This window comes from Pseudophryne corroboree, chromosome 4, assembly GCF_028390025.1.
Source record: "Pseudophryne corroboree isolate aPseCor3 chromosome 4, aPseCor3.hap2, whole genome shotgun sequence".
NCBI lineage: Eukaryota > Metazoa > Chordata > Amphibia > Anura > Myobatrachidae > Pseudophryne > Pseudophryne corroboree.
In genome coordinates this window covers 922,956,995-922,984,994 of record NC_086447.1, presented here as the reverse complement: position 1 = coordinate 922,984,994, position 28,000 = coordinate 922,956,995, and the positions used below count along the sequence as shown (strand labels likewise).

At 46.7% G+C, this 28,000-nt stretch overlaps 1 protein-coding gene across 1 annotated transcript in view; it reads right to left on the bottom strand.

Annotated features, from left to right (window-relative positions):
- Positions 1-403: 403 nt before the first annotated feature.
- Positions 404-28,000, bottom strand: part of LOC134910701 (zinc transporter ZIP9-B-like) — a 72,424-nt gene continuing 44,827 nt past the window's right edge. The window contains exons 3-7 of the mRNA XM_063919022.1: positions 23,517-23,702; positions 18,070-18,138; positions 7,311-7,396; positions 4,447-4,581; positions 404-3,509 (exon numbers count right to left, since the gene is read on the bottom strand). Of these exons, the coding sequence (XP_063775092.1) occupies positions 3,273-3,509; positions 4,447-4,581; positions 7,311-7,396; positions 18,070-18,138; positions 23,517-23,702 (713 nt within the window). The 3' untranslated portion in view covers positions 404-3,272. The remainder of the gene's footprint in view (positions 3,510-4,446; positions 4,582-7,310; positions 7,397-18,069; positions 18,139-23,516; positions 23,703-28,000) is intronic.

Sequence of the window (28,000 nt, the reverse complement as noted above, 5' to 3'; positions counted from 1 at the left end):
TTGCCCTTTAAAAAAACACCTGTAGACCCTACAGAGAATGGACCTGATTCTGTCAGACGCAATCGCAACCTTTGTATCTTTTAGAGCAGACACGTCCGAGACTTTATGCAACTGCTCCTACAATTCCATTCCCTGTCCACTTTCTGCCTCTATAGAGGCTGCATTACCGTCTGGTGCATCTTTACAGTTCTGCGACTCTATATGAACAAAAAAACAGGACGCATGCAGGTCGCAACTTGGATGTATGTGCAGATAAAAAAACATCGCTCCTCTGCATCCGGCTGGTTGTGAAACAGAACGTTCATCGGTATTGGTAAATGGGCAGCAATATGTGCGATGAATGGATAGGCCCCGGCCTCACGGCGACATCTGTCCATATTACTCCACACACCAGACACAGGGACAGATGTTAGTGAGTTTTATTAGAAAAATACAATTCGGCTGCGATTGACATCACAAACATCAGTGGGTTTACAGGAGAATAACGTTAGACACACAGCTTACACACTAATGCACAGTCTCGTTGTCAGACCACCCAGGTGCACAGTCATCGGTGATCCCGTCGCTCAGTTCTCTGGCTTAGAGGCAGGATCTCTCTGGGGCCAGCTTAAAAAATGGTAAAAGAATAAAAATAAAAACCTCTATATATATATATATATATATATATATATATATATGTTAAAAAAAAGTTTATCAAATCTCATATCGTTCTCCTGTAATACATAAAATGAGGACGTGTGCAAGCTAGAATAATTTTCCATTGTTAAAAGGGTTCACTTTAAATTGCCGTTTTACCTCTTTCTCACCCCCTTCCTTCCGTCTCTTGTTTTAATGCTAAACTATTACTCATGTTTACATGGGGGGTCATTCCGAGTTGTTCGCTCGCAAGCTGCTTTTAGCAGCTTTGCACACGCTAAGCCGCCGCCTACTGGGAGTGAATCTTAGCTTATCAAAATTGCGAACGAAAGATTAGCAGAATTGCGAATAGACACTTCTTAGCAGTTTCTGAGTAGCTCCAGACTTACTCGGCATCTGCGATCAGTTCAGTCAGTTTCGTTCCTGGTTTGACATCACAAACACACCCAGCGTTCGCCCAGACACTCCTCCGTTTCTCCAGCCACTCCCGCGTTTTTCCCAGAAACGGTAGCGTTTTTTCACACACACCCATAAAACGGCCAGTTTCCGCCCAGAAACACCCACTTCCTGTCAATCACATTACGATCACCAGAACGAAGAAAAAACCTCGTAATGCCGTGAGTAAAATACCTAACTGCATAGCAAATTTACTTGGCGCAGTCGCACTGCGGACATTGCGCTTGCGCATTAGCGACTAATCGCTCCGTTGCGAGAAAAAAATACAGAGCGAACAACTCGGAATGACCCCCATGGTGCGCTGCTCAACGTTCCGGCCGCGGGTTCCGCTATTTGACTCTGGAGACAATCAAAATTGTCAAGACTGTAATTTTTCCCTCATTCAAAAGCAAGGGTGATTTGCAAAGGTCTCCTAGAACTCTGCCTTAGATGTCAGCGCCACCCGGAGCAGAATGGACTGACCTGGCTGCCCCAGCTGTTTCTACTCTAGAAATTCAGTCAGACATAGAATTTATAGGGCTTGGACAAAGCGGACGGGAAGATTGTAGCGGTTTGCCACGCGGCTTGTGTTGCAGTTGGGTCACTGTGTTTGGTTTCAGCCATAGCCGTACTTACCCGCCGCTACCCATAGTCTCCTGACTGCTGATAGTGTTGGTGCCCTCTATTCTCCGTTAGGTGGGTCGCTTTACGGGAAATTTTTAGGATGGGACGTACAAGGGCTAAATGAGAAAGTTGTACGATCCCTACTGCTGTGTCAGTTTGGGACCCTTGACCCGTATGTTGTAGGTTTACTAGAGACACATCGGCGGTGGGGAAGGTTCTCCTCCTCCGTTAGTATCTGTGGGCGGTATGGGCCTACCACAAATTCCTGACCAGATTTAATTTCTGTTCGTAAACGCATTTCCCATGTTTAAGTCTTGTCCCTCTGCGTATGTGCGATGTGGAATCAATGGAACGGATTGGCTATTAATCTTCTTGCAATCTCAGGTGACTGTACGGCTACTTTTTGTCCTGTGTACGGTATTGGCTGATGACTGCGTCTATTTTTATTTGATGGCCTCACCAATTTCCCCGCCTCCTGTTCTGCTGTTGATGCATATCTGTAAAACTGAAAAATCTTTATGAAAAGTTGTCGAATGATCAAAAAAATTATATTAAAGAAATTGATTCACGTGAAATTCCACCATGTATTCCAATGTGAACCTTTGTACCGTCTATCATGTATCATGTAACGTAGATTTATTGTGGTTTAAAACCAAGGCACGTATTGGAAAGAAAATAAAAGATATTATTATGTATCGCAGGCATACCACAATCAGAACAAAAAAGGTATTTAAATAAAAAAAAAATGTAACTGACGACTATAAAGTATAAAAGGGTGTAAAGTGCATTTTCTCCTGAGCTAAATCATTAGTCATTCATTATTAAACCATCGCAATCAATGTAAAATATATGTGCGAATAACTCTACCTTTCACTATGATCACAGTTTAGGAGACTTCTAAGAACTGAAGGAGTACCGTATAATCTTCTGTCCCTTTTGGTTAAAAACGTCACTACAGTAAGGAAGAAGTTACTGATAAAACATTAAAAGATTCTGCTGAACAGCTTAGACGCGGTCACATAAGGAGGAACCTGGTGAATAGTACATAGGCTCCGCTGTGCAGCAATGATGGGAGGAGGGAGTGAAACGCGTCGGGTCTGCAGTGACTACTCAGGAAGACAGTTTTGGGTTTGTTCTTTTTAAATTGTTTTTCCATTTTACATCTTAAACTTATTCCGTTCATGGATGGGGCTGAGAGTCGGGGCACATGGACGGGGCTGGGAGTCGGGGCTCCTTGTGGGGCTTGGTGTCGGGGGTTCATGGCAAAATCTTTCGCCACAGGTGGGGTTTTTTTAAAAAAAAGCCCACTGAACAAAATTCTTATTTTTTGTCTTCTATGAAACAGCCTGTTTTGTGCAGTATTGTCGCTCAGTGTGGAACTTCCATTAGGTCCCATCCTGGTCTCCTGGACCACCAGGGAGCTACAGTTTGGCTGCTTCGGCATCGTGTGACTTGATTTCCCACTGCATTCTATTGAATCCTTTCTTTGCCATACATTAGTGTAACTTAGTCTTGCAGTCGGGCCATGCGGCACCTAGTGTAGACCCTAGTGGGGGATAAACATGATGGCAATGCTTTCAGTCATGAAGTCCTAAGGACAGCAGCACTGGCAGGAAAGCTCCCACCACCAGCGTTAGGCTCTCCAACAGTCCCAGCCCTGGATGTGTGTATTCGGACGTCTCTTGGCGCTGATTGTGACCCCGCCCACTGATCTCTGGTAAGACGTGAACGGTCGCCACGTACAGGAAGGTCCCAGCTGAGAACAGCATCCCGTTTCCAGTTGCGCTGAGTCTGTGCTGCAAGCTGCCTCCTGTCTGACAAACAAAGGAGAACATCATTCAGCAGAAGACACAAGATCTAAGGAACATCGTAGAGATCAGTATTTCCAGATTACTAATATTTCCTCCCGTATCATTTACTTCCCATTCTCTGAAAGTATCATCCTTCCCATATACCAATACATCTCTCTACAACATGTGCAACTGCCGGAACACTCCCCAACACCCGAGCCAAATCCGCACCATTCCACTGGCCCAGCTGGGACCCACCCGCACCATTCCACTGGCCCAGCTGGGACCCACCCACCCTACTCTTCCGAAACCGGGGCACGATCCGCAATACTCCAAAGACACTAGGATCCCGTACGATTTGTAACTTGATAGCTCATAGTGAATATCTTTTTGATCTGACAATACTGGAAAGCATTTCACAGTCTGGTTTATACACACCGCCATTATAAGAGCTAGTCAGATGCAGCAGCCAAAAGCATCAGTGCATTGTTCTAGTATTCAACACCAGTATATTGCACATTCAGTGCATTATAAAGCATCTTGAGTGCAGTCATGTAGGTCAGCTGCATCCTGACAGAGGTGACTGAGCAGCCGCTAAACCAAAATCCCTACTGAACACAACAATGGCCTCTGCTTACCACACTGAGATATGAGAAAGCAGAAGTCACAATTTTATTTTTTAACATGTCCCTTCCAGCAAATTATATAAGGAATATGAATTTGAGGAGTGTAATATAAGTAGGAGGACAGCAAAGGAGAAAAGTGGTTTCCCAACAAACCAACCCGAAGCTCTATATATGGCGGTGGTACTGAAGACAGTGAAGGCCCCACACAATAACTCCTGCAGAAATAAATACATGCATGCAGCCACTCATATCTCACGCAGCGGGTTATATAACGGGTGGGTTTGTCCAGCAATCGGAACCCAAACTGCACTTCTGTTCTGTTGTTTGCAACTTACCATATTCAGAATCAAATACGTTGCAATCGTCAGGAGCGGTGCCGCCACCGAGAACGCCAAGAGGTGCTTCTGAATTTGTTTCTTCTCCAATCCTGCGTGCATGAGGAACGAGACCAGCCCGAAAGCCGCTGGAGCCTGCAGAGGATGAGGAGCCATTTCAGTGGATGTCAGTGTCAATAAACCCCAATTCCAGTCTATGTTGCAAGCAGCTTATAAAAAGAAACCAACTGCAACAAGAACTATTACTGGCAAATGGGCGCAGGGGGTGTGAATCCTTTCTCAGGTGCAAACATTTCTCAGTGGTGAATATATATATAAGTGCAGTAGTGCTACGTATGTTATACCATATTAAGCAAATAGCAATTAACTCTAAAATTAGAATACTTCGAAACACAGGCGCTGGAATGAAGTGTGTGTGTGTGTGTGTGTGTGGGGGAGGGGGGGGGGTGAGTTTGCGGTCCAGGCCAGGGGGAGCACGGTATGGCCACCATCTAGGGTTACTACGGGCAGTGTCAGGACAGAGATGATTTACTACCATGGGCCGGCCCCTCATCTGGGACCAGCCCTGCGCCCGTCACCCCCTACTTCTTATGTTCCTAACCTCTTCCCCCTCCACTCTCTCTCCCCCGTGGAACCCAAACGCTCCTCATCCCCGCTCACAGTATCCCCCGACACCCCCCCCCCACATGTCCCACCAGGGTCAACTGACAATGTACCCTGTAATGTCTAGTCCCCTCCACGCACAGCCTAAGCTGGGTGGGATATACAAGTGTATTCTGTCTCTTCCTCTTCTACATGAATTACTTCACTCACATGTTACAGTTCTGTTTTAGGGTTTTGTTTTTTTATGGATTTTTTGGGGGGAAATCTCCCAAAAACAGATATTTTTGGAGGAATAAACTTAAAATGTAAGTATCCCCTGAAAGTATTACAGGGGTCCCCTGTGCGTTCCCTTTTTCCGATCGCAACAGCGTTAGCCACTGTAGTCTATGGGCTACATATCACATAAGTTACCAGGAGAGGGACCCTTCTGATCCCTCCCGAGTAACAGCCGCTGGCGCACGCTCTGTCTAGTGTAAGCGCGTGTGCAGTAGGTCTGCAGCATAAAGTACAGCGATCCCTGATGCCATCACTTTAGCTTTCACATCGCTGGGATGGGCCCCTAGCAGAGCGCCTGTCCCTGGATGTCATTTTTAATACATCTGGGTGGAAATGTCTAACTGCCTGAATAGCGGCAATACGGAATTCTATTTATTGTAAGTCAAGCTGCACCTGAGGGGGTGACATTCTGCCAAAATGAATTCTACATTGTTACCCCCAACCTAAACACTTTCTGGCGTTCCTGCTTAGAAATGTATCAAAACACATACTGTATGCAAAAATACACACATAGTGATAATGCGTTTTATGGGGGTCATTCCGAGTTGATCGCTAGCTGCATTTGTTCGCTGTGCAGCGATCAGGCTAAAAATCGGCAGTTCTGCGTATGAGGCACAATGCGCATAGTACGGGCACAACGAACGATGTAGTTTTGCACAGTGTCTAGCGAAGCATTTCAGTCGCACTGGTGGCCGCAGAGTGATTGACATGAAGTGGGCATTTCTGGGTGGCAACTGACCATTTTCAGGGAGTGTTCGGAAAAATGCAGGCGTGCCAGGGAAAACGCAGGTGTGGCTGGGCGTTGCTGGGCGGGTGTGTTTGTGACGTCAAAACAGGAACTGAACAGTCTGAAGTGATCGCAAGCGCTGAGTAGGTTTTGAGCTACTCAAACTGCACAAAAAAAACTTTGTAGCCGCTCTGCGATCCTTTCGTTCGCACTTCTGCTAAGCTAAAATACACTCCCAGTGGGCGGCGGCATAGCGTTTGCACGGCTGCTAAAAACTGCTAGCGAGCGAACAACTCGGAATGACCCCCTATGTCTGTAGTCATCATATCATTGTACGATTACTTAGTAACAGCGCTCCATCTGCAAGCAGACCTTGTGGAACTATTCCGGGAAGTATTTTATACATTCATTCTTAATTATGTTTCCATGACATATAATTACAGGTTTGGAGATCCTCTAATAAAGGGTTACTATTCCCCGTCAGTTACGTACACAATTACACACGCAGCTGTTTCTGTGTCCTATGGGACATCGCAGAGTATAATGACGGTGCCTCTATCTGTGTGCCTCACGTGCACCGCACAATAATAACCTCCATATGTATAGAAATAAAATGAAATGTAAATGTAATAGCAGTGGGTAACAGAAGGGGAATAGACAAGGGGATGGTGCTTGGAATCGGTGGAAGGGGAAGTGGTGTGTGGGAAAGGGAGTGGCCTAAATACATATGGGCGTGGTTGGATCAGATAAGGGTGTGGTTTGGTAATCATGGGCGTGGTCTAATCTATCCAGCTATCCCAGTGCTGAACGTTGCATGGCATGGTGCAAATAATCCCCATACAGTATATGGAGGGACTGCAGCAACCTTTTATGATCCGCCAACCATACGGTATTCCTCTGCAGGATAATTGTAATTACCCGCTTTCCTGATGCGCGGTGTGGAAAGCTCAGGTGTGGTTGCAGGTAGGACCAGCGACGTCCCAAAGCCACATAGGTATTACACGTAAAGGCCGCACACTGCCGATTGCACTGACCACATCTTAGTGACGGGACACTTCCACCTCCTCTGTAATACAAGTTACTTTTGTAGGCTGGACTATTGGTGGTGTAGGTTGGCCACACACTACCTACCTATTGTAACCCTATTGTATCGTTCTCATATATACATTTTTAGACTGGATCCCAGTGGATTATATTGCCTCAAGCAGTCATTCAACAAATTCAGTAAACCCTACTTTTAGCATGGGGTGTTGGTTACCTTGTGCAAGATGACTGCGAAGAAGACAATGACTTGTACGGAGACCTGAGATGATGCCACCGCCGCTCCAAGAGCCACTCCATCAGCTGCGGGCAAGAACGCAAAGACCATTAGTTGAAGGTAATGTAACCGTGTCCAGCGTTGTCCAGTTCTCCTGCAGGTATACCTGCTTACTCCTCAATGGGTTAGGAGAGGTCCATGCTTCTCTCGTGGGGCAGAAACCAGAAAGTAACTCATTCAGGAACCTTCTGAGACATTACCCGAGCATGGCAATGCTTTCCATTTGCCCAGTGCGTTGTCAGAAGATGACACCAGTGTCAGAACCTCACTTACCAGCTCTTACTGAGGACCACTAAACTGCTCTACAAAGAACCTCATTAAACCGTTGCAAATATGGAAAACGTTGGCATGGCTAAATCTTGGATGGCAAACGGAAGAGAATTGCAGCAGTCAGAGCTCCATGTACAGTACAATAAATGGGAAACTCGCAGTCACACAACAAAAACACCACATGCAACTTTTTCACAGCCAACATGCGTATCACAGTTATCGCAGTGCGTTACTATACAGGCAGAACCTACGTAAAACATTAACCTAAAACAAAAGAATTTCATTATATGAACCCGAGACCAGGATTATCTAGTGAAAATGAAAACCCTTAGAGTCCCCGTTTTGTAGAACGGTCCCTGTCGCCGCTAAGCTATCGCCGCAGCCAAGGGGGTATTGCGAGTAATCATGCACATGCGCAGACCCTCAAACATCGGAGATGGATGTAAACCGTCTGAATCAGGCCCTGAGACAAGAACAGCTGTACTAATAAGCAGATAGATGCTGGAGGCAGTGTGAGGAGACCAGAGGTGTTTTTTTTAAATGTTATTTATTCCACTTTTATATTTGCTTAAAATTAGAGAAAAACAATATCTGGAAAACACCAAACTTTCTGAATAATATATCACGTACCTGTACTTCATACATGTATTCTGTATACAGATGTGTCCTCATAAATTACCAGCCAATCAGCTCCTAGCTGCCATGTTACCGGCCGAGTTTGAAAAATGACAGGAGCTGATTGGCTGGTACTTTATCAAGGCTTACTAAATAGACCCCAGAATCTGAAAATGTTCTTACAAACTGACTGACGGAACAACAGTCTTTTGGCAGGAAAGAGCAATAATTCCAATCCCCCTCCTTTATACACCACCCGGCTTTGAAGTGTACAGCTATAATGAACACGTGCAATACATAAACTATACATAGGACGGGCGGCTTATCTGTACTGCGTGGCAGCAGATCAGGAAACCTCAGGTGTTTGCGCCGGGTTAGAGGATCTGTAATCCTGCATAATTATATCCCAAGTGCCAAGCTCTGTGCTGCAGACAGAGATCCCTCCTCGTGTTAGGATCCAGGAGACGCAGGTAATATATGTGGAACTTTCCCTTCAGGTACACTTTACAAAGGAGGCAGCAATTGCTTTTGTGAGGTAATCCCGCGCCTCGTCAGGAGGATTAGAGATTTGTGCCTCTAAAATGATTTCAATCTAAAGTGAATACTGGCTACGAGGAACGGATCCGGATACTTCAGGGAAATGTGATATAAAATAAAAAGATAATTCTGATACTTATGTAAAATCATTTTATAGGTTTAACTCGCATTTTGTCAAAACGAAAAAAGCGAGTTTATTATCCAACTTTAAAGGAAGGGGGGCCCTAGTTTGCACACCATAATTAGGTAATGAGGTGCTACTCTGTTTGAGACTTAGGGGGTCATTCCGAGTTGATCGCTAGCTGCTTTCGTTCGCTGTGCAGCGATGAGGCAAAAAAACTGCACTTCTGCGCATGTGGTGCAATGTGCACGCATGAAGTAATTTTACAACGAACAATGTAGATTCACACAAGGTCCAGCGAAGCATTTCAGTCGCACTGCTGGCCGCAGAGTGATTGACATGAAGTGGGCATTTCTGGGTGTCAACTGACCGTTTTCAGGGAGTGTTCGAAAAAACGCAGGCATGCCTGGGCGAACGCAGGGCGTCAAAACAGGAACTGAACAGTCTGAAGTCATCGCAAGCTCTGAGTAGTTATCGAGCTACTCTAAAACTGCACAAAAAAATTATGCCGCCGCTCTGCGATCCTTTCGTTTGCACTTCTGCTAAGCTAAAATACACTCCCAGTGGGAGGCGGCATAGCGTTTGCACGGCTGCTAAAAATTGCTAGCAAGCGAACAACTAGGAATGACCACCTTAATACAATGAACAGAAGGAAAAAGATGCAGGTGCACTATCTCACACTAGCTCAACCTGTAATAACCAGAGGCATTTAGCATAATCCTGGCCAGTGCTATGAGTTTACCCAATGAGAGGCTACCTTGTGGCGGTGGGTAAGCTCATAGCACTGGCCAGGATTATGCTAAATGCCTCTGGTTATTACAGGTTGAGCTAGTGTGAGATAGTGCACCTGCATCTTTTTCCCTCTGTATATTATCCAACTGTGCCCACCCACTTACTGTAGGAACAAGCTTTTAAAAATGATTTGGGGGGTGTTATTGTCCCCCTCCACCCTATATGTGACTGAAAAACACCACGTACAGACATGGAAAGTGGTTGGGGCACCATAAATATTGATGGTGTCCCAGCACCTACAGGCTCCTATGCACATTGCTTCACAGCGGCTCGGACTGGTTATTCTAGCCAGCCGGTGAACTATATTTCATACAAGATATAAAAAGTGACTATATTTCCTTTGGGTCTCAGAACCTTTCTTGCAATATTGCTTTTGTATAGAGCAATGTTTGTGTTACCAGAAAATGGGCCTAATTCAGACCTGATCGCTAGAGTGCGTTTTTTGCATCCCTGCGATCAGGTAGTCGCCGCCTACAGGATGGGGGGGTGGGGGGGGGAATTCGCTGTGCAGGTGTGCGATCACATGTGCAGGAGAGCTGTATATACAGAAGTTTGTGCAGTCTCTACACAGCCCAGGACTTACTCAGTCGCTGCAATGATCGGGGCCGAAGCGGACGTCCGGAATTCTCCTTCCAAACGCCTGGTCCCTTCTGCGTTTTTCCGGACACTCCTCTAAAATGGACAGTTGCCACCCACAAATGGCCTCTTAATGTCAGTCACCTTGCGATCGCCCCGTGCGATCACTTCTTTCGCACCATCCCGCTGTGGTGCATGTACATGCGCAGTTCAGACCTGATCGCAGGCTGTACGAAAACGTAGCCTTGCAATCGGGTCTGAATTAGGCCTAACGTTATATATTGGTTTTATCTCCATTGCAGATGCCTGGAGCCAAAGGGTCACTGGTGTGTTCTTTGGTGGATTCCACGGACGCCCGCTTTCTATCTTCTAGTGATGATATGGTGAGACATCCACGCAGCTAGACGCATTGATTCGGTACTGATGACTCTCTGCTATGTCGCTCGCACAACTGAGATGAACTAATACATTGGAAATCTTGGCACTGCCAACGTGATCTACAAATACAGCAACAACATCCGCTGCACACAGCCGTGTGGCAATGCTGTGTGCGCCCAATTTGTGAATAAAACACTAATATAGGAAGACAACAGATGACAGCAAAATGCTGACGCCAAAGATTCACTTTGATGCACCTGCAGTTTCCTGCCAGGGATACAAGCAAAGAGTTCAACCGTGCTTCACGGTACGGGACACGTATGTCTCCTCTGTGCGCCATCATGTGGCAAAATGACTGTGACATTAGCAATTTCCTTGGTTGGGAGTTTTGCTCCTGTAACTGCAGTAAGAGGTGATGGAACAGGTGTCATTCAGGACTTATATGCGGTATGTGACGCAATATGCGCAGTCTGCAGCCGCACAATACACCCAACAGCCCTATCTGTGCAATCACCAGCCGCACACTTGTTGCTGGACCGATTCCTGGGGGAAGGTCAGCGTCACAAAGCAGTGTTCCAGGACGTGTAACCCCACATGTACAGTAACACCAGATCCGGCTCAGGGGTAATCACATTCACTACAGACTTAATCCATTTATCAAGATCTAGCTCAGATAAGGCGTTATTAGCACAGAGCCAGTTGTCCGCTATGTATTTTGGCCAGGTTGTCTGCATTTTCCGGTTCTAGACTAGCTTGTGATATTTTGAATAATTGCCCGACTGGGTTAAGTACTTTATATTAGCAGATGCTGAATAGTTCCATAGAGACAGCAGACTAAGATCTACAAAGCCGCTCTCCTCTCTGCCAACTGCCATGTCCTGAGCGACGGTAACTGGCATAAACGTCGTGTTATGTGGTGTGAGGGAATGAGAGGTCTGTGGCAATTAATATCATTATACCTCATTTCCCACATCAACCCAAACTGTTGAAAATGTACTTTTTATCCCCATGTCCCTCTATGTAACATCTACATTCAGCCTGTGCGTTTGTTCATTCACCATAGCTTGTCCCCATACTGTGTTTGAATCAGCTCTTAATATTAGCAATATATGAAATTGTGTTATTATGTTATCTGTTACACTGGACCTGCCCCCTGGACCCCGTCCTCCGCTCCCTCTCCCCCACCCTGCTCGCCTCTTCAACCTATCACTCCCTACCGGCACCTTTCCCTCGCCACTCAAACATGCTCTTGTGTCACCTATTCTTAAAAACCTAACCATTACCCTTCCTCACTGGCTGGCTACCGCCCCATCTCTCTTCTCCCGTTCACCTCCAAACTATTTGAGCGGCTGGTATACAGCCATATCACCAGCTACCACTCTGACATCTCCATCCTTGATGACCTTAAATCTGGCTTTTGCCCCCTACACTCCTCTGAAACTGGTCTGATCAAAGTCACCAATGACCTGCTTTCATCCTCTCCTCCTCCGCACCCTCCAAGACCATTGGCCGCTCTAGCACTTTTCTTGGCTGGTTCATATCTTACCTCACTAATCGCTCCTTCTCGGTGTCTGCCTCTGACTCCACCTCACCCCCCCTTCCGTCCTCCCAGCTGGTGTCCCTTAGCGCTCTGTCCTTGGCCCCCCTTCTCTTCTGCCTGTTCACATCTTTCCTGAGTGCGCTCATAAGCCCCTTTGGCCTTCAATACCACTGCTATCCCGATGATATGCAACTATACCTCTCCTCACCTGACCTCTCCGCCACGGTCTACTCTCTGGTATCCATCTGCCTCTCCGCCATCTCCTCCTGGATATCTGGAGCACTCTCTGAAACTCAACATGGACAAAACCAAACTCATCTTTCCCACATCCAGAGTCTCCACCCCCACTCCCCAATATCTCTATCACTGTTGACAACACCATCATCTCCCCCGTTCTCCAACTCTACTGCTTGGGCGTCACACTTGACTCTTCCCTCTCCTTCGCCCCCCCACGTCCAATCTCTGGCTCAATGCCCGCGCTACCCCTCTTCACTGGAACCAGCTCCCTGGCTCTATTAGACTCTCCCCGACCTTGCAAAGCTTCAGACGGGCACTGAAAACCCACCTGTTCATCAAAGCGTACCCTTCCGCATAACCTAGTCTCAAGGCCCCTCTCCTAACCCCCTGCCTTATGCATTAGCCATCTATGCCTCGCTTACTTACTGCCATTAGGCCACCTTCCGCTTGCTCATGCCTCACGTCATCTGTCTGTCCACCCTCCCTTCCCCTAGATTGTAAGCTCCTTGGAGCTTGGCGCTCTTCCCTGCTGTTCTCACAACCCTCTTCTCTCACACTTCAATTACAGCTCTCTCCTACTCAGTGACCCTCTATACCCGCATCTCCTCTCGCTCATAACCGTTCATCTCTTCCAATGGCTGCCCACCCCTGGTAGTACGCCGATTACACCTTTCCTTCCTTACATCTCAGCTGTAGTATGTACTGAGAGCTGTGCTGCTAATTGTTACCTGTACTCTGTTTTAGTTTTTCTATTACTGTAAAGTTCTGTGTACCCTGTATTGTTATAATGTCTGCCGTATGTACGGCACTACGAAACACTTGTGGCGCCTTATAAATAAAATGCAATAATAACACTGTAGGTAATGTATTCATGTTCGTCCTAGTTTTCTATTGTTTAATTACACTGTAGGGGACACTCAAAGGTTGAGTGATTTAAGGTACCATTGTCCCTCCGGTTAACGGCCTGTTGTTCCACAGAAGATCCTGTGTCCCTTCCTTTGTTCCAAAGCTGGCTAGACATGGTGGCTCTATCTGTCTGATTTATTCACCTGGATTAGAAAATACGTATTGTATTCCTATGCCTTAAAAGACAGAAGAAAGTCAAACACACCCTATAGCCTGCGGCAAGGGCGCCACAACCTTTTTGGTTGGGGGGGAGGGGGCAAAATATAATTTAATTTTGGTGCTCCTAAACCGCTGAATGTCGCCCCCCTCAGGGGCAGCTGGACTTACCCGCCACACCACCTACCTGATGACAGAGATGGAAAAGAGAGAAAGCACAGCAGATACAGGAGCACTGATATCTGCTGCAGAACCCCTGTAATACTTTCAGGGAATACGAACATTTTAAGGGTATACTGATTCTTCGGGTGACTTCCCACAAAATGTGTATAATAAATATGCACCAAAAATATAACTTTGAGTGACTTTAGGTAGAAGATGAAGAGACGGGATCCACTCATAGCTCACACCCTGGCTGAGGATGTACATGGAAGGTGATGAGACGTTATGGGGTACATCTTCAGCTGAACCTGGTTGGTTGAAAATGGGGGGTAAGTCAGGAGGTGCCACGAGGGAAGGGGGTGGGAGGAAAAAGGGGAGCTGAGGGGGAAGAGGTGAGGAACATATGAGGTTGGAGGTGAGAAGGGCAGAGGGTTGGCCAGCCCACAGTAACTGGAGGCAGGTGGAGAAGGGCTGTGGGGTGGGAGGGAGGAGGTGGAGCAGCCGAAAAGGGTATCACCTCCATCCTGATACTGCCCGTATTAACTGTAGATGGTGGCCGCACTGCGCCCCGCGACCTAGTACTTTGACTTGCACCTCTCAAATATTTTGGTGGGGGGGAGGCAAGCCGCCTCTAGCCCCCCTGCTCCACCGCCAATGGCCTGAGGCTAATCTGGGGGTATAAGAGAGAGCAGTTCAGTGTACAATGGAGATTATCTGCTCCCAGGCTAAGAAGTAATGTTCTGTCAGGAGTTCCTGTGGGGATTGTCGCTTTGGATTGTATTACTGACGTGTGCTGAGCTGTTTCTCACCCATTCTGCTCAATAAACCACTGTTGGTTTTCATCTACCCCCGTGTACGAGTGATCTGGAACCCGATAGCTTCATATATGAGAATGTGAGCTCCACCGCGTCAGGGACTGGAGTGAATGGCCTAATATTCTCGGTACAGCGCTGCGGAATGCGTGTGCGCTATATAAATAACTGGCAATAAGTCAATAATTTTCATCCTAATTTTGTAATCCATTCTTACAGTAGCCCGGCACGGCATTGTCACAGTCACTCGGATGTGTAAGCCAGCAAACACGGTTGATCCAGTTTCACCGGATTTGCGGCCACAAACGTGTTCGCTGTACAACCTTCAGTAGACCCAGATTTCAATTTGCGCTTGAAAACTTGGGATTCTCAACGCTCGTTTAATTACACAGTTAACCTTTAATGCTTTAAACTCCTGGCAGCATTTTTATTGCACATTAAAATGATATAAGAATAATAAAAATGATCGGTGACATTACCGACACTGCAGCTTCTGTATAAAGTGGTACAAGGACAGACAACATCTCAGAGATGTGGAAAATATCATCACTTATTCACACATACATACAGATGTGTCCTCATATACTATTGCTGCAGTAGGACTGCCCCTCTCGGCACGCCAGGTCTTATGTGACTCTGCTAGTTCCGGGAACCTTTATCACCCCGAAGACTTACTATGCAATGCAACTAGAATGCACCAGAGGAATGTGTGACTCATTTTATATTGGTCAAGTGATCAGTGGCCTTGATAACCGGCTTCTTAGTAAATATAATAATAATTCATTTTTTATTTTTTTTTAAAGAAGACCGTTTCCTGTATAAGAAAGGAAAAAGTACATAAATATGGAAAATGAGAAGAATCCATCGTTACTGTGCTGATATGCTGCCAGGTGAGAATATCGCCTTTTCCCTCTCACCTAGATCGCACCGTGGTTTCAGCTGGGACCACCCTAATGAAATCAGTTTATTTTGAAAGCTTGTATATTCAGGTATGCTTTGTACAGCACCACAGACTACGTTGGCATCATAAAACAAAGTCCCCCCCCCAAAAAAAAAAGAAAAACAACAATAAAGAACAAATAATTCCGAGACAGTGACAGCATTATTAATATGTGTAGATAGAAACATAGAATGTGACGGCAGATAAGAACCACTTGGCCCATCTAGTCTGTCCCTTTTTTTTTTATCCTTTAGGTAATCTCATCCCTGTTTGAACCTTAATTCTCTGTAAGGATATTCATATGCCTATCCCAAGCATGTTTAAATTGCTCTACAGACTTAGCCTCTACCACATCTGATGGGAGGCTATTCCACTTATCCACTACCCTTTCTGTGACGTCATTTTTCCTTACATTTCCCCTGAACCTCCCCCCCTCCAGTCTCAGTGTATGTCCTCGAGTTCTAATACTTCTCTTCATTTGAAGAATGTTTCCCTCCTGAACTTTGGGGGTCATTTCGACCCGTTCGCACACAGCGGTTTGTCGCTGCGGTGCGAACTGGTCCGGAATGCGCATGCGCAGCGGCCGCACTGCGCACGCGCATCATTGCCCGGTGACAGGGGTCGCCGGGTTACGTCGCGGACAACGTAGAAAGCGGTCGCAGAGACGACTGCAAGAAGATTGACAGAAAGAAGGCATTCCTTGGCGTCTCCGGACCATTGGCAGCCATTTTCGGGGAGTGGAGAAGAAAATGCAGGCATGTCCAGGAGAACGGAGGGCGGATGTCTGACGTCAAAGCCGGCCCCAGCATCGCTGATATAGTCGCACAGGGTTTAAGTATGTCCAGGGCTAGTCTTGATCTGCTTGAAATTTTTTTAGCTTAGCAGGATTGCACAAGCGATCGCAGCCCTGCTAAGCTAAAATACACTCCCCCATAGGCGTGGACTAGTTGATCGCAGCAGCAGCAAAAAGTTGCTGGCTGCGATCAACTCGGAATGACCACCTTTGTTAAGACCCTTGATATATTTGAAAGTTTCTATCATGTCCCCCCTTTCACTTCTCTCCTCCAAACTATACATGTTAAGATCTTTTAGCCTTTCCGGGTAAGTTTTGTGATGTAGGCCATGCACCATTTTAGTTGTCCTTCTTTGTACACTCTCTAATGTATTTATATCCTTCTGGAGATATGGTCTCCAGAACTGGACACAGTATTCCAGATGAGGCAGCACCAATGACCTATACAGTGGCATTATCACTTCTTTTTTCCTGCTACTGATTCCTCTCCCTATGCAACCAAGCATCTGACTTGCCCTTCTCATTGCTTTGTTGCATTGCTTTCCTGCCTTCAAGTCACTTGAAATAGTGACTCCTAAATCCCTTTCCTCCTCAGTAGTTTCCATTATAGTACCCTTGATACTATATTTAGCCTTTGGGTTTTTGGGACCCAAGTGCATGATTTTGCATTTTTTAGCATTAAACTGTAGTTGCCACGTTCTTGACCATTTCTCAATCATTTGTTTTACCCCTCAAGGTGTGTCTACCCTGTTGCATATCTTTGTATCATCTGCAAAAAGGCATACTTTCCCTTCAATACCATTTGCAATGTCACCAACAAAGATATTAAAGAGAACTGGACCAAGTACAGATCCCTGGGGTACTCCACTAGTAACATTTCCCTCCATAGATTGCACTCCATTTACTACAACTGTCTGTTTCCTATCCTGCAACCAGGTTCTTATCCATTTAACTGTTTTATAATCCACCCCCACGCTTTCAAGTTTATTTAGCAGTCTGCGATGTGGGACAGTGTCAAATGCCTTACTAAAGTCTAGATATGCTACATCTACAGCTCCCCCTTGATCTATTATTTTTGTCACAGAGTCAAAAAAGTCAATAAGATTTGTTTGGCATGATCTCCCACCAGTAAATCCATGATGTTTTGGATCCTGTAAGTTGTTTGATTTAAGATATTCCACAACTCTTTCTTTTAATAGTTTTTCCATTACTTTCCCTACTACTGATGTAAGGCTTACTGGTCTGTAGTTACTTGCTTCTTCCTTGCTTCCACTTTTGTGCAGTGGAACTACATTTGCTCTTTCCCAGTCCTCTGGAATGGCACCTGTATTTAGTGACTGGTTAAATAATTCTGTTAAAGGTGTAACCAGCACATATTTTAGCTCTTGGAGTATCCTTAGGTGTATTCCATCTGGCCCCATTGATTTATCCACTTTTAGTTTTGAAAGTTCTGTTAGGACCTTCTCCTCTGTAAATGTATTTTCATCTACCTTATTTTTATGAATGTCCTTGCAACTTAACGGTGGCCCCATCCCTTCTCCTTCTGTAGTAAATACTGAGTAAAAATAATTATTTAGGTGATCTGCTATTGCCTTGTCTCCCTCCACCAAATGCTCACTCTCTGTCTTAAGTCTTATTATTCCTCCATTTGATTTTCTCCTTTCACTTATATACTTAAAAAAAGTTTTGCCCCCTTTATCTACTGACTGAGCCATTTTCTCCTCAGCTTCTGCCTTTGCACGTCTGACCACTTTCTTAGCATCCTTCCGTCTGTCCAGATACACCTCTTTGTCGTTATTATTTTGAGTCTGTTTGTATTTCCTAAAAGCCATCTTTGTTGCTTTCACACTAAAAAGTAGATTACCTGCAGCGTGAATGACCAGCCCGAGCGTCGCTGTGATGCTGGTTCCAGCCGACATTCCGGTCCTGGGATCTGTAAGCAGAACAAAAGTTCACATATTAAATAATACGAGCAGCGCAGGTCTCAGGGGTACACACAATATGCATATACAGTAGGGGTACATTTACTAAGAATCGTATTTGACTTAAAATTGCTGACTATCGATTTACACTCAAAATCACAATTTTACTAAAGAGTGTTTTCAGTGTCCATTTTGAAGCGATGACACTGTTTCAGGCGTGCGCGATTTCAGTCGGATTCTACTTTTACAATAGGATCTGCTGAAAGACAGAAGTATGAATCCGCTAGCAGTCTACAGCGGATACAAAGCATTGTAGAGATCAGTGTGGTCTCTGTAGGCCTTGACGTGTTATAGTCATACTTCCTGACTGGAGGAAAGGACAGCATAGGGGGGGCGTGGCAGGCGCAAAAGTGGGCAGTGCAGGGGGCATGGTGGCACGATCGCAGCATGGTGGCTCCGCCCACCACTATACAGTGCCAAGAAAACAGGCATTGTATAGCAAGGGACGGGGCTACGATGACGCGTTTCAGCAGGCGTGGGTTCCCCTGTTTTTCCAGTAACCGGCACCAGCCGGGGGCAATACACCATAGCAGGGGGACACACAGCATGGGGATCCCCCTACCATCATGTAAACCAGCCCCAATCTGGTCAGCCCAAGCCTGGAATTCCTTAGTAAGTGGGAACAACCCCCCCCCCCCCCCCCAGGAAAGGGGACCACCCTCCTGAAAAACCACCAGGCAGAAAACTCGGGGCTATGCCCTGCACCCCTGGTGGCGGTGAGTGCAGAGTTCATGATGTAAATGATAGAATTCATATTTTTCTTCTTACAGGAACTACTGGCCCCAGCAAGCCTGTCTGGGAATGCTGGCACTTGAAAAACTAATAGTGCCAGCATGTCCAGACATTAAGAGCTCACTGGCCCTTGTAGACCCACTGTAAAGAAAATCTGAAACTAATGACAGTGCAGTTTGCATTAGGTGCAAATATACATTAAATCTGGTTTTATGAACTTCAGAATATTTGAAGCGAAACCTCCGTCCTGTAACAGGATTATCTGATTGACGGATGGTCGCCCGCTCGGCCTTACACTTCTAAAGAAAAGGGTTTAGGAATGGATAAGCAAAGGTCCAAATCACTTTTCTTGCACTCTACACTACACTGTAGCTGCACTGTTCCATAATTATCTTCAGTCCTAGTCACTGAGTTTTACGAAGTTCCACGTTTATGGCTATATTCAATAAGAGTCGGAAACTGCCATCTTGTTGGAAAGACGGCAGTTTCCGACTGGAATAGGTCTGAAGGGGTTCCGACCTGTTCAATAGGGACACATTCTTTCCGACAAGTCGGAAAACCCAACTTGTCGGAATGCTGTCGGAAAGCAGGTGGATCGGCGGAATAGCCGCCGATCCACCTGCTGCCGTCGAAAACGTGGCCAAATCCGACAGGTTTTGGCACCCTTTCCGACAAACTCAATCCGACTTGAAAACAAGTCGGATTGGGTGAGGAGACGGGGAGCGGTGCGGCGGGCTACGGGGATGATAGTACCTGCAGTGCCTCCTCCGCCGCCACACAGATCACTCCCGCTGTCAGCTCCAGCCGCCGCCTCACGCTGCTCCCCCACCGGCCGCCGCACACTGCTCTCCCCGCTGGCCGCCGCACACTGCTCCCCCCACCGCTGACAGCAGCGGCAAGACAGGACACAGGGAACGGGCAAATCCGACAGTCGGATTTGGCCGCGCTTTGAATAGGGGTTGTCGGGTCCATTCCGACAACTGCATGTTGGAATTGACTCGACTTTTGTTGAATATACCCCTTAGTGAGCAGACGGTGCGTTGCCAGAAGAGATGGGCGAATCGATGCGGCCAATTCTGAATTTGCTCGAAATTAAACATTAACAGTTGTGATAACAGCACTTTAATAGTGTTAAATCCATTCTGCTTAGTGTTGGATGCTTACCTAGTCCCACCACATACATTACCCGCTCTGTGGATACAAAGCCGGATTCAGTGATGGTCGCAAAGCCGTTGTCCCAATGGAACTGAGCGATTATCGTCAGATTGCGCAAATGTGCCGCCATCACACTGCGCATGTGTTAAGGTGCCTCTGCGAACCCACACGCAATAAGGATTCCATCGCAAAATGATTGACAGGAAGTGACCCTTTGGGGACGTTAATGGGGAGTGGCATAAAAAATGCAGGGGTGTCATGGCCATTTTCGGGGTGTGTATCTGACGTCAGCTGCGAGCTCTAACATACAAAAAGATGGCACTTGCGTGGCTACTGCAGTCTCCAGTCCGTTCCTTGCTCTTGCGTATCGGCTGCGTATGTGTACGCAATTGCGAATGAGTGGCGATGGCTTCGGTGGGGGCTTCTCTGATACCTGTAGTTGCGTTGTGGAGAAAATCGCACTTGCAGCTGTATTTTTATGAATCAGGCCCTCTGTTGCTGAAGCATTACACTCCATATAGTACCAGTGATATCTCCTATATAATAGCCCAGATCTGTGACTTTGTGCCTCATTTGCTAACGCTGGGCGGAGTCACAACACTGGGCGGAGTTAGTCAAATGAGTCACAGATCTGAGCAAATCTATAGGAGACTTGGAGCAGGAGCAGATAGTATGGGCATGGCACAGACAGGGGTGCATACCTCCCAGCTTTCTTCAGGCAGACAGGGGTGCATACCTCCCAGCTTTCTTCAGACAGACAGGGGTGCATACCTCCCAGCTTTCTTCAGGCAGACAGGGGTGCATACCTCCCAGCTTTCTTCAGGCAGACAGGGGTGCATACCTCCCAGCTTTCTTCAGGCAGACAGGGGTACATACCTCCCAGCTTTCTTCAGGCAGACAGGGGTACATACCTCCCAGCTTTCTTCAGGCAGACAGGGGTGCATACCTCCCAGCTTTCTTCAGGCAGAAGGAGGGACACATGTGCAGCGAAAATGGGGCGTGACCAACGAAAAGGGGGGTGGGGCTTCCCAGTTTCAGTGAGGGGTCATGCCCAGCGCTTTGTGAGCTGCTGGCATGCCCCCAGGGGCGGATTATGAGTCCGGGGAGCCCAGGGCACTTCAGACAGGGGGGCCCTTTCTCATTGCTGTGCCTGCTGTGGATTTCGGGACGTGGCCTAATCGTGGGACGTGTGGCCACGCCCCCTTATGCAAATTCATTTTTTTGTGTTTTTTTAATGGGATTTTGGCCTCTTAGCTAGGGGTGGTCGCTCCCCCCTACACACCCGCACAGGCAGAAGAAAGCAGGGAGGCTGCTGCCTCCCTGCACCACCACAGACCTGCCAACACGCAGCAGCGTTTGCTGACTGTACCACAATGCTGCTGCTGTTGCTGGCAGGACGGGGGAGCTTCAAAAAATGGGACTGTCCTGCGAAAATCGGGCAGTTGGGAGTTTATGGGTGTGTGTGAGGGGGTATGCCATACAGACAGACGGGCACCGGCTCACTGTGTACTGGACCCCCCACATCAGCATACTCAGGAGGGTCTCTCTGGCGCGGAGGAGCGTCACTTTCTGGCACACTGCACACTTCTTAGCTGTAGTTTTGTGGGTCACCAGCCGCTGTGCAGGTTCCATACTGCCTCTGTTATCTCCAGCCCCGGCAACCCCACCGCTAGCTGCAGCGCTGCCGCCCGCAGTGAGGTGCACCCAGCTCCTTCACACACTTTAGCCGGCGGGTAGCGCTGCAGAAGTCCGCGCTGCTTGCAGGCTCCGACCCCCTCCTCCCTCTAGCCGCAGCGTCTCCTGGGGGCTAACCAGTCACTCCCAGTCTCCCCTTACCACAATGCCCGGCAGCCGCGAGGTCCGCGCCGCGTGCACGCTATGACCCCCTCCTCCCTCCAGCTGCAGCGTCTCCTGGGGTCTAACCAGTCACTCCCAGTCTCCCCTTACCACAGTGCCCAGCAGCCGGGCGAGGTCCGCGCTGTGTGACTGAGGAGTGGGGGGGAGGTATGCGGACGGGCAGAGGAAGCAGGACTCCAGCCTGAGAGAGTCAGCCATGCCAAGTCTCCACCAGCAGCAGATCCCAACTGGTTGGAGTGGAACAGCAGCAGCCAGCAGCAGTGACTCCGGTAATACACATCTGTCTGTCACCACTGTTCTGTCCCTAATACCAGTCTCTCCCGTGCCCTGTGTTCTGTCATGTCCCTGTCACCCCTGGCCTTGCCCTGTCACCCCTGGCCTTGCCATGTCACCCTTATCCTGGCCCTGTCACCCCTATCCTGGCCCTGTCACCCCTATCCTGGCCCTGTCATCCCTGTGCTTGCCCTGTCAACCCTATCCTGGCCCCATCACCCCTGTCCTGGTCCTGCCGCCCCTACCCTGGCCCTGTCACCCCTATCCTGTCCCTGTCATTTCTGTCCTGGCCCCCGTCACCCCTGTCCTGGCCCCCGTCACCCCTGTCCTGGCCCCATCACCCCTGTTCTGACCCTGTCACCCCTGTTCTGACCCTGTCACCCCTGTCCTGGCCCTGTTACTGCATACCCTCCAATTACCTTTTTGGCAGGTACAGTACCCGCATATAACACAAATATTGAACCCCAGAAAGGCATGCAAGGGTTAAGGGGGCGTAGCCCCTTGCGACGGTGTGAAGAGCGCCCGTAGGGCACGATGAAGCACATAGTATTTAATATGCTTCTACAGTAGATACTATTCTCTATATTGAAATAGGGCAGGTTGATCCCACTAATAAATCTGGGAACAAGGGGACACCGATGAGTATATAACACAAAGGTTTGAGATAATGACGACAACAACAACAACAACAACAAGTTATTTCCCCATGCTCTCCCTGTTTCAGGGGCAGAACCAGTCCTCAATGGTCTGCCAGAGGGGCCAGGCAACGCCAAGAAGAGACGTTTGGTGCGAATGTAGCAATAGTGTAGGAGGACACATCTATATCTGCTCAAGACGAACACTACATAGGGCATAGAACACGCCCTGAGGTTAGAAGAGAAAAAATGTCATACCCAACGGAGAAAAGGATTCTTCACAGTAAGAGCAGTAAGGATTTGGAATTCTCTGCCAGAGAAAGTAGTAATGGTGAACTCAATCAATAAGTTAAAAAATGGATTAGATCAATTCCTAGTGGAAAAAAAAATCCAGGGATACAGCATTTAATTAATATTAAAATTAAATTAAAAAAAATGTAATGTACAGTAGGTTGAACTCGATGGACATTTGTTTTTTTTCAACCTCAACAACTATGTAACTAGGTTTAACAAATATGTACATTGTAGCGAAATGTAATCATACAAGCTATAATGGGGATTGTAGGCATCCTGGAAAATACTTTTAGATGGAACTTTGCTACGTTTCTATCTAAGCCATGAATATTCCCTCTTCCCATGACACGTAAAACCTGCGCATTCCGGCGCGGTGATCTCACCGTGGTAGGAGCAGTAACTGGAAATCTGGTCCACAATGAACATGAGTATGAAGCCCGTGACCAGGAAGACCCCGATGAAGAAGTGAGTGGGAACGGAGGACCGGATCTCTGCCACTTCCTCCTCCGTCACCGCAGCCTCCGTCACATTCATAATCTGCGCGACATTCAGGCATTTCACCGGGGAGCCTGCAAAACAAACATACAGCAGTCTGTGAAAGACCAGGTCTCCAACGCCCTCCTGAATGAGGATGAAGAGCATATAGTATTATCAGCACTCATTCCTGAGGCACCAAAACTTTCCACAGCGCCATACAGATCAAAAATACCATAGTTGGCTGCAGGTCGGCACGGTGGGTGACGCAGGGGTGTGTGGCTTGGCATAGGGGGCGAAGAGGGGACGTGATGCACCGCAAGAGGCTTTGAGTGGGGGAATGGATTGCATCATCGTAGCCACAACCCCCTCGCTGTACAATGCAGAGATTACCGTCATTATACATCGAGGGGCGTGGCTATGATGAAGCGATTCAGCACAGATCGCGTCATCAGCCACTTTACTTGGTAAGTTTCCGGCTAGGTGGCGGGGGTAACAGGGGAGACTTGCCTACTTTCCTGGAGGACCAGGAGCTTCACCTGATTTTCATGAGCCTCCAGGCAGGTCCGGGAAAGTAGGAAAGTATGGAGTAAACAGAACTCAGAGGCAGAACTCTGGGAGGCAACGGAGTCAGCTGCCGCCGGGCTCCTGCTTTGAAGGGGGGCACCTCTCCTCCTGTTCCGTATGTTCAGCGACATTAATCAATAAAGTTAATTGACAGCAGCCGGTAACTCGTCCGTAGCCGTAACTACACCTTACAAATCACACCCTCTTTATTGTAGATACACTGGAAGCAGATACCTTACTGATGAAGCTATTTGCTTCTATAAAGGAAGCATGAGAATTCTAACTATATGAGGTTATTTCTCTGACAATTACAAGTAACATATAGTTAGAATTCTCATACTTCCTATGCAACAGCAGATATCTCCATAAGGTGCATGCTTCCTGTTTATGGAATATGACACTGAATATGACAATGGATATGACACATGCAAATCAATTGTCAGAGAAATGATCAGCATTGTGAGTGACTGAGCAGATCTATGTAGTGTGTGGTTGGACCCCTACATAGATCTGCCTAGTTGCAATGGTTTTGAAGTAGCTTCACATAGTTATAATCTGCAGGATTGCTATGCAGGAGCAATATATACACGGTATATATATATATATATATATATATATATATATATATATATATATATATATATATATATATAGATAGATAGATATAGATAGATATTTTTCTTGCCTCCGGGCAGCTAGGACAAACTTACGCCACTGACAGAACTATAAATATTATATATATATATATATATATATATATATACACACACATACATACACACAAAACAAAAAACAATTGCGCTTGGCATGACCTTTTCGAAACACTTAGATTTTTGTATTTCCAGTAGCTCTTCTACGGTGTGGATTCTTATAACTGGTATCTCCTGCAAGTATACCCTCACACCAGAGAACACACCCGAACAAACAGTGGCCAAAATGGCCCAAATTAGATATGATACAAATTTGTTTTTATTAAAAATGCATAGTAAAATTCCATAAATTCATATGAACATTTTCTTAAAAAATTCCATACATTCATAAAGACATTCTTAAAAAGAAATACATCCAGATACAGTCAATGGATTTTCTATCAGTTCAAGCTTTTAGGGAATCACCCTCACCCTTATAGGTGTATGTTCTGTAGGGTGTAATGGCGAACTGGGTAAGGGACCGTAACTGATTTAACCCAACGCGTTTCGTCAAAACGACTTCATCAGGGATTCTTGTATGGTATCACAAAAAGGAGCAAAAGCCTTCATGGATATACACATCCATAGTCCGTATGTATAGGACCAAATTTATATTGGAATGGAAAGTTCACCCAAAGTAATCATAGGGCAATAAGACCAAGCATAGACACATACGTATTTAAGGATATTCAGCTAGTTATTGAACCTGGTTGTAGACTGTTTACACGCAGGGTTTGTTTAATTTAGCCTGCAGCCACCAGGAAAGAGACACGTGCAACAGCCACGTTCAGAATGAACTGTCAATAATTTCAATTTATTTTTTTCATTCAAACTCGAAGGTTGCATAGGGGGGATATTTAATTTGTCCTGCAGAGACATCGGGAGTAAAAACCGCCGATGTTTCTTCGGGTGCTGCGGTCGGGCTATTTAATTAGCTTGGGTGCTGCGGTCGGGCTATTTTAATTAGCTGTTTTCGGGTGAAATAGCCCAATTTTCGGATGAAAACGGGGCTGTTATTGGGTATTTTGCTTCGCCTGCCGGAGGCAGGTGAAGCAAAGCCCCCGATAAGCCGCGGCACGCGCCGGCTTATCGGGGCCAATTAAATAGCCCCCAGTGGCGATACTTATCACCCGGCACCCTCGGGACAAATTGAATAGCCCCCATACTGTTCAGTTTGATTATCCATCTAGCCTCTAATCTATGTAATGCTAGAACCCTGTCACACTGAACACTATGCAACCTTGGGATTTGAATGAAAAAATTAATTGGAATTATTTACAGTATAAATAATGTGCTCATATATAGTTGTTCACTCTCTACTCGTCCTTTTGGGTATATCATCATGATGGGTGTTATAGATATAGCTTCATTTCTTGTATTTGTATGCTAGTTACTATCAGGAGTCTTTATATGAACTTACACGCCCTGAATGAGTTGTTTTTACATTCTGTTTATGAATTGATCTGTTTGCATTTCCCTCTTTCCATCCAGTATTTACCCACGATGCATTTAGGTATACATAGCACAAGGTTTGCCTGGACAGTGATGTTTACACTGTAGCACATGGGGGTTATGCTGTGTACGCCTCTTTTAATATCTGTTTGTTTATATGATATCTCCACTGTCTGATTGTATTGTTTTCACAGCATGTTTTATTGTGTTATATAGATTCCCCTGTCAGGCTGATCATCCAGGGATGCATACTCCTTACATCGGGTAGTCATGGCAACCGCCGCCTACTGATGATGTCATCTGACAGGCGTCCCGTCCTGACCGGAAGCTCCCTGCTAGTCCTGGGCTGACCACGCCAGCATGGGGACGCTATATAGGTAAGGTTTATGTGGTTTGGTATGTTTGTTATGTCTACTTGAGAGCACTCGCAGTACCTGATGAAGGGACCCGCCGTGGCCCGAAATGCTGCATAGTTCACATGCTTGTGCTTTGACTTCATATACTGTATGACTTGTATCTGTGGACGCTGCACCCAGGATATGTATGTATGCAGGTTTCAACTCTATGGACATTAAAAATACACTTTGATGTTAAAGTCCTGAAGTGCTGCGTCCGTTCTGAACATTGATTTGTTCTGACCCCACCATGTTTGTGATATGGGATAAGGGCACCCAGGCTGCTGTTTAATATTACCGGTGTAGGCATAATCCAAGCGTATACCAGTTGGCCGAGATAGTGGACCTACGGGGATGGATGAGACAAGAGGATGGAGGGCCCTGCACCTGAGAGCTTACATTCTATGCAGCAAAATCATCAGGTAGCCCCTCGGAAATCAGATCTTGTTTTGTCCTGTCACTGGGAATAAGGTGTGAAGCGCTCTACTTAGGCACTGGATCTCCAGCGAGGGGGCACTGCCATAAAACCGGTCACACTTAGGTAGTGTGAGCCCGCCTAGGGAACGGAGCGGTTCTGTAGTTAGACCAATTATAGGGGTCTATTTACTAAGACTTGGAGAGAGATAAAGTGGAGCTAAAGGACCAGCCAATCAGCATCTGTCATTTTTCAAACACAGCCTGTAACATGGCAGCTAGGAGCTGATTGGCTGATACTTTATCTCTCTCCACGGCTTAGTACATAGAGCTATAGTATTTAATTACTGGTCGGGTCACGTCTTGTATGTGAATGTGTGACAATAAGTGGAGGGGAAATAGTGGTACTGCGGGGGAACTCCCTTCCGTCCCCTCCCAGTACCTCTATGCCCGTCCTCTCGCACCCATTCCCCTTCACCCCTCTTCCTGGACCTTTGGCTGGGTGGGAAGAGGAACAGATGAGCGCCAGCGAGAACGCGGCATGTGGCCTCTCTGGCTGGTGAGAGGGCTCTTTACTAACATCATTTCCCGATCTGGTAGAGCAGGTGAAGCCAGTTACTCAACATATATGACGGGCTGTATATATTACTGAGCTGAATCATGTACATGGAGCGTCTGTATATAACTAAGTACACCCGCCAAGCTCTCAGTTCTCTGCCGACAGAGCAGCGAGTGCCAGGCTACCAGATACACTTCAGGGAGTCCAATGTTTGGCACTTTGACCTTCAAAAGGTCCACAGGTCACCCAAAATCTGAGTTATAAGTTAAATCAATGCATTTGATCACAGAAAGAGACATAATAATGTACCGGTAATA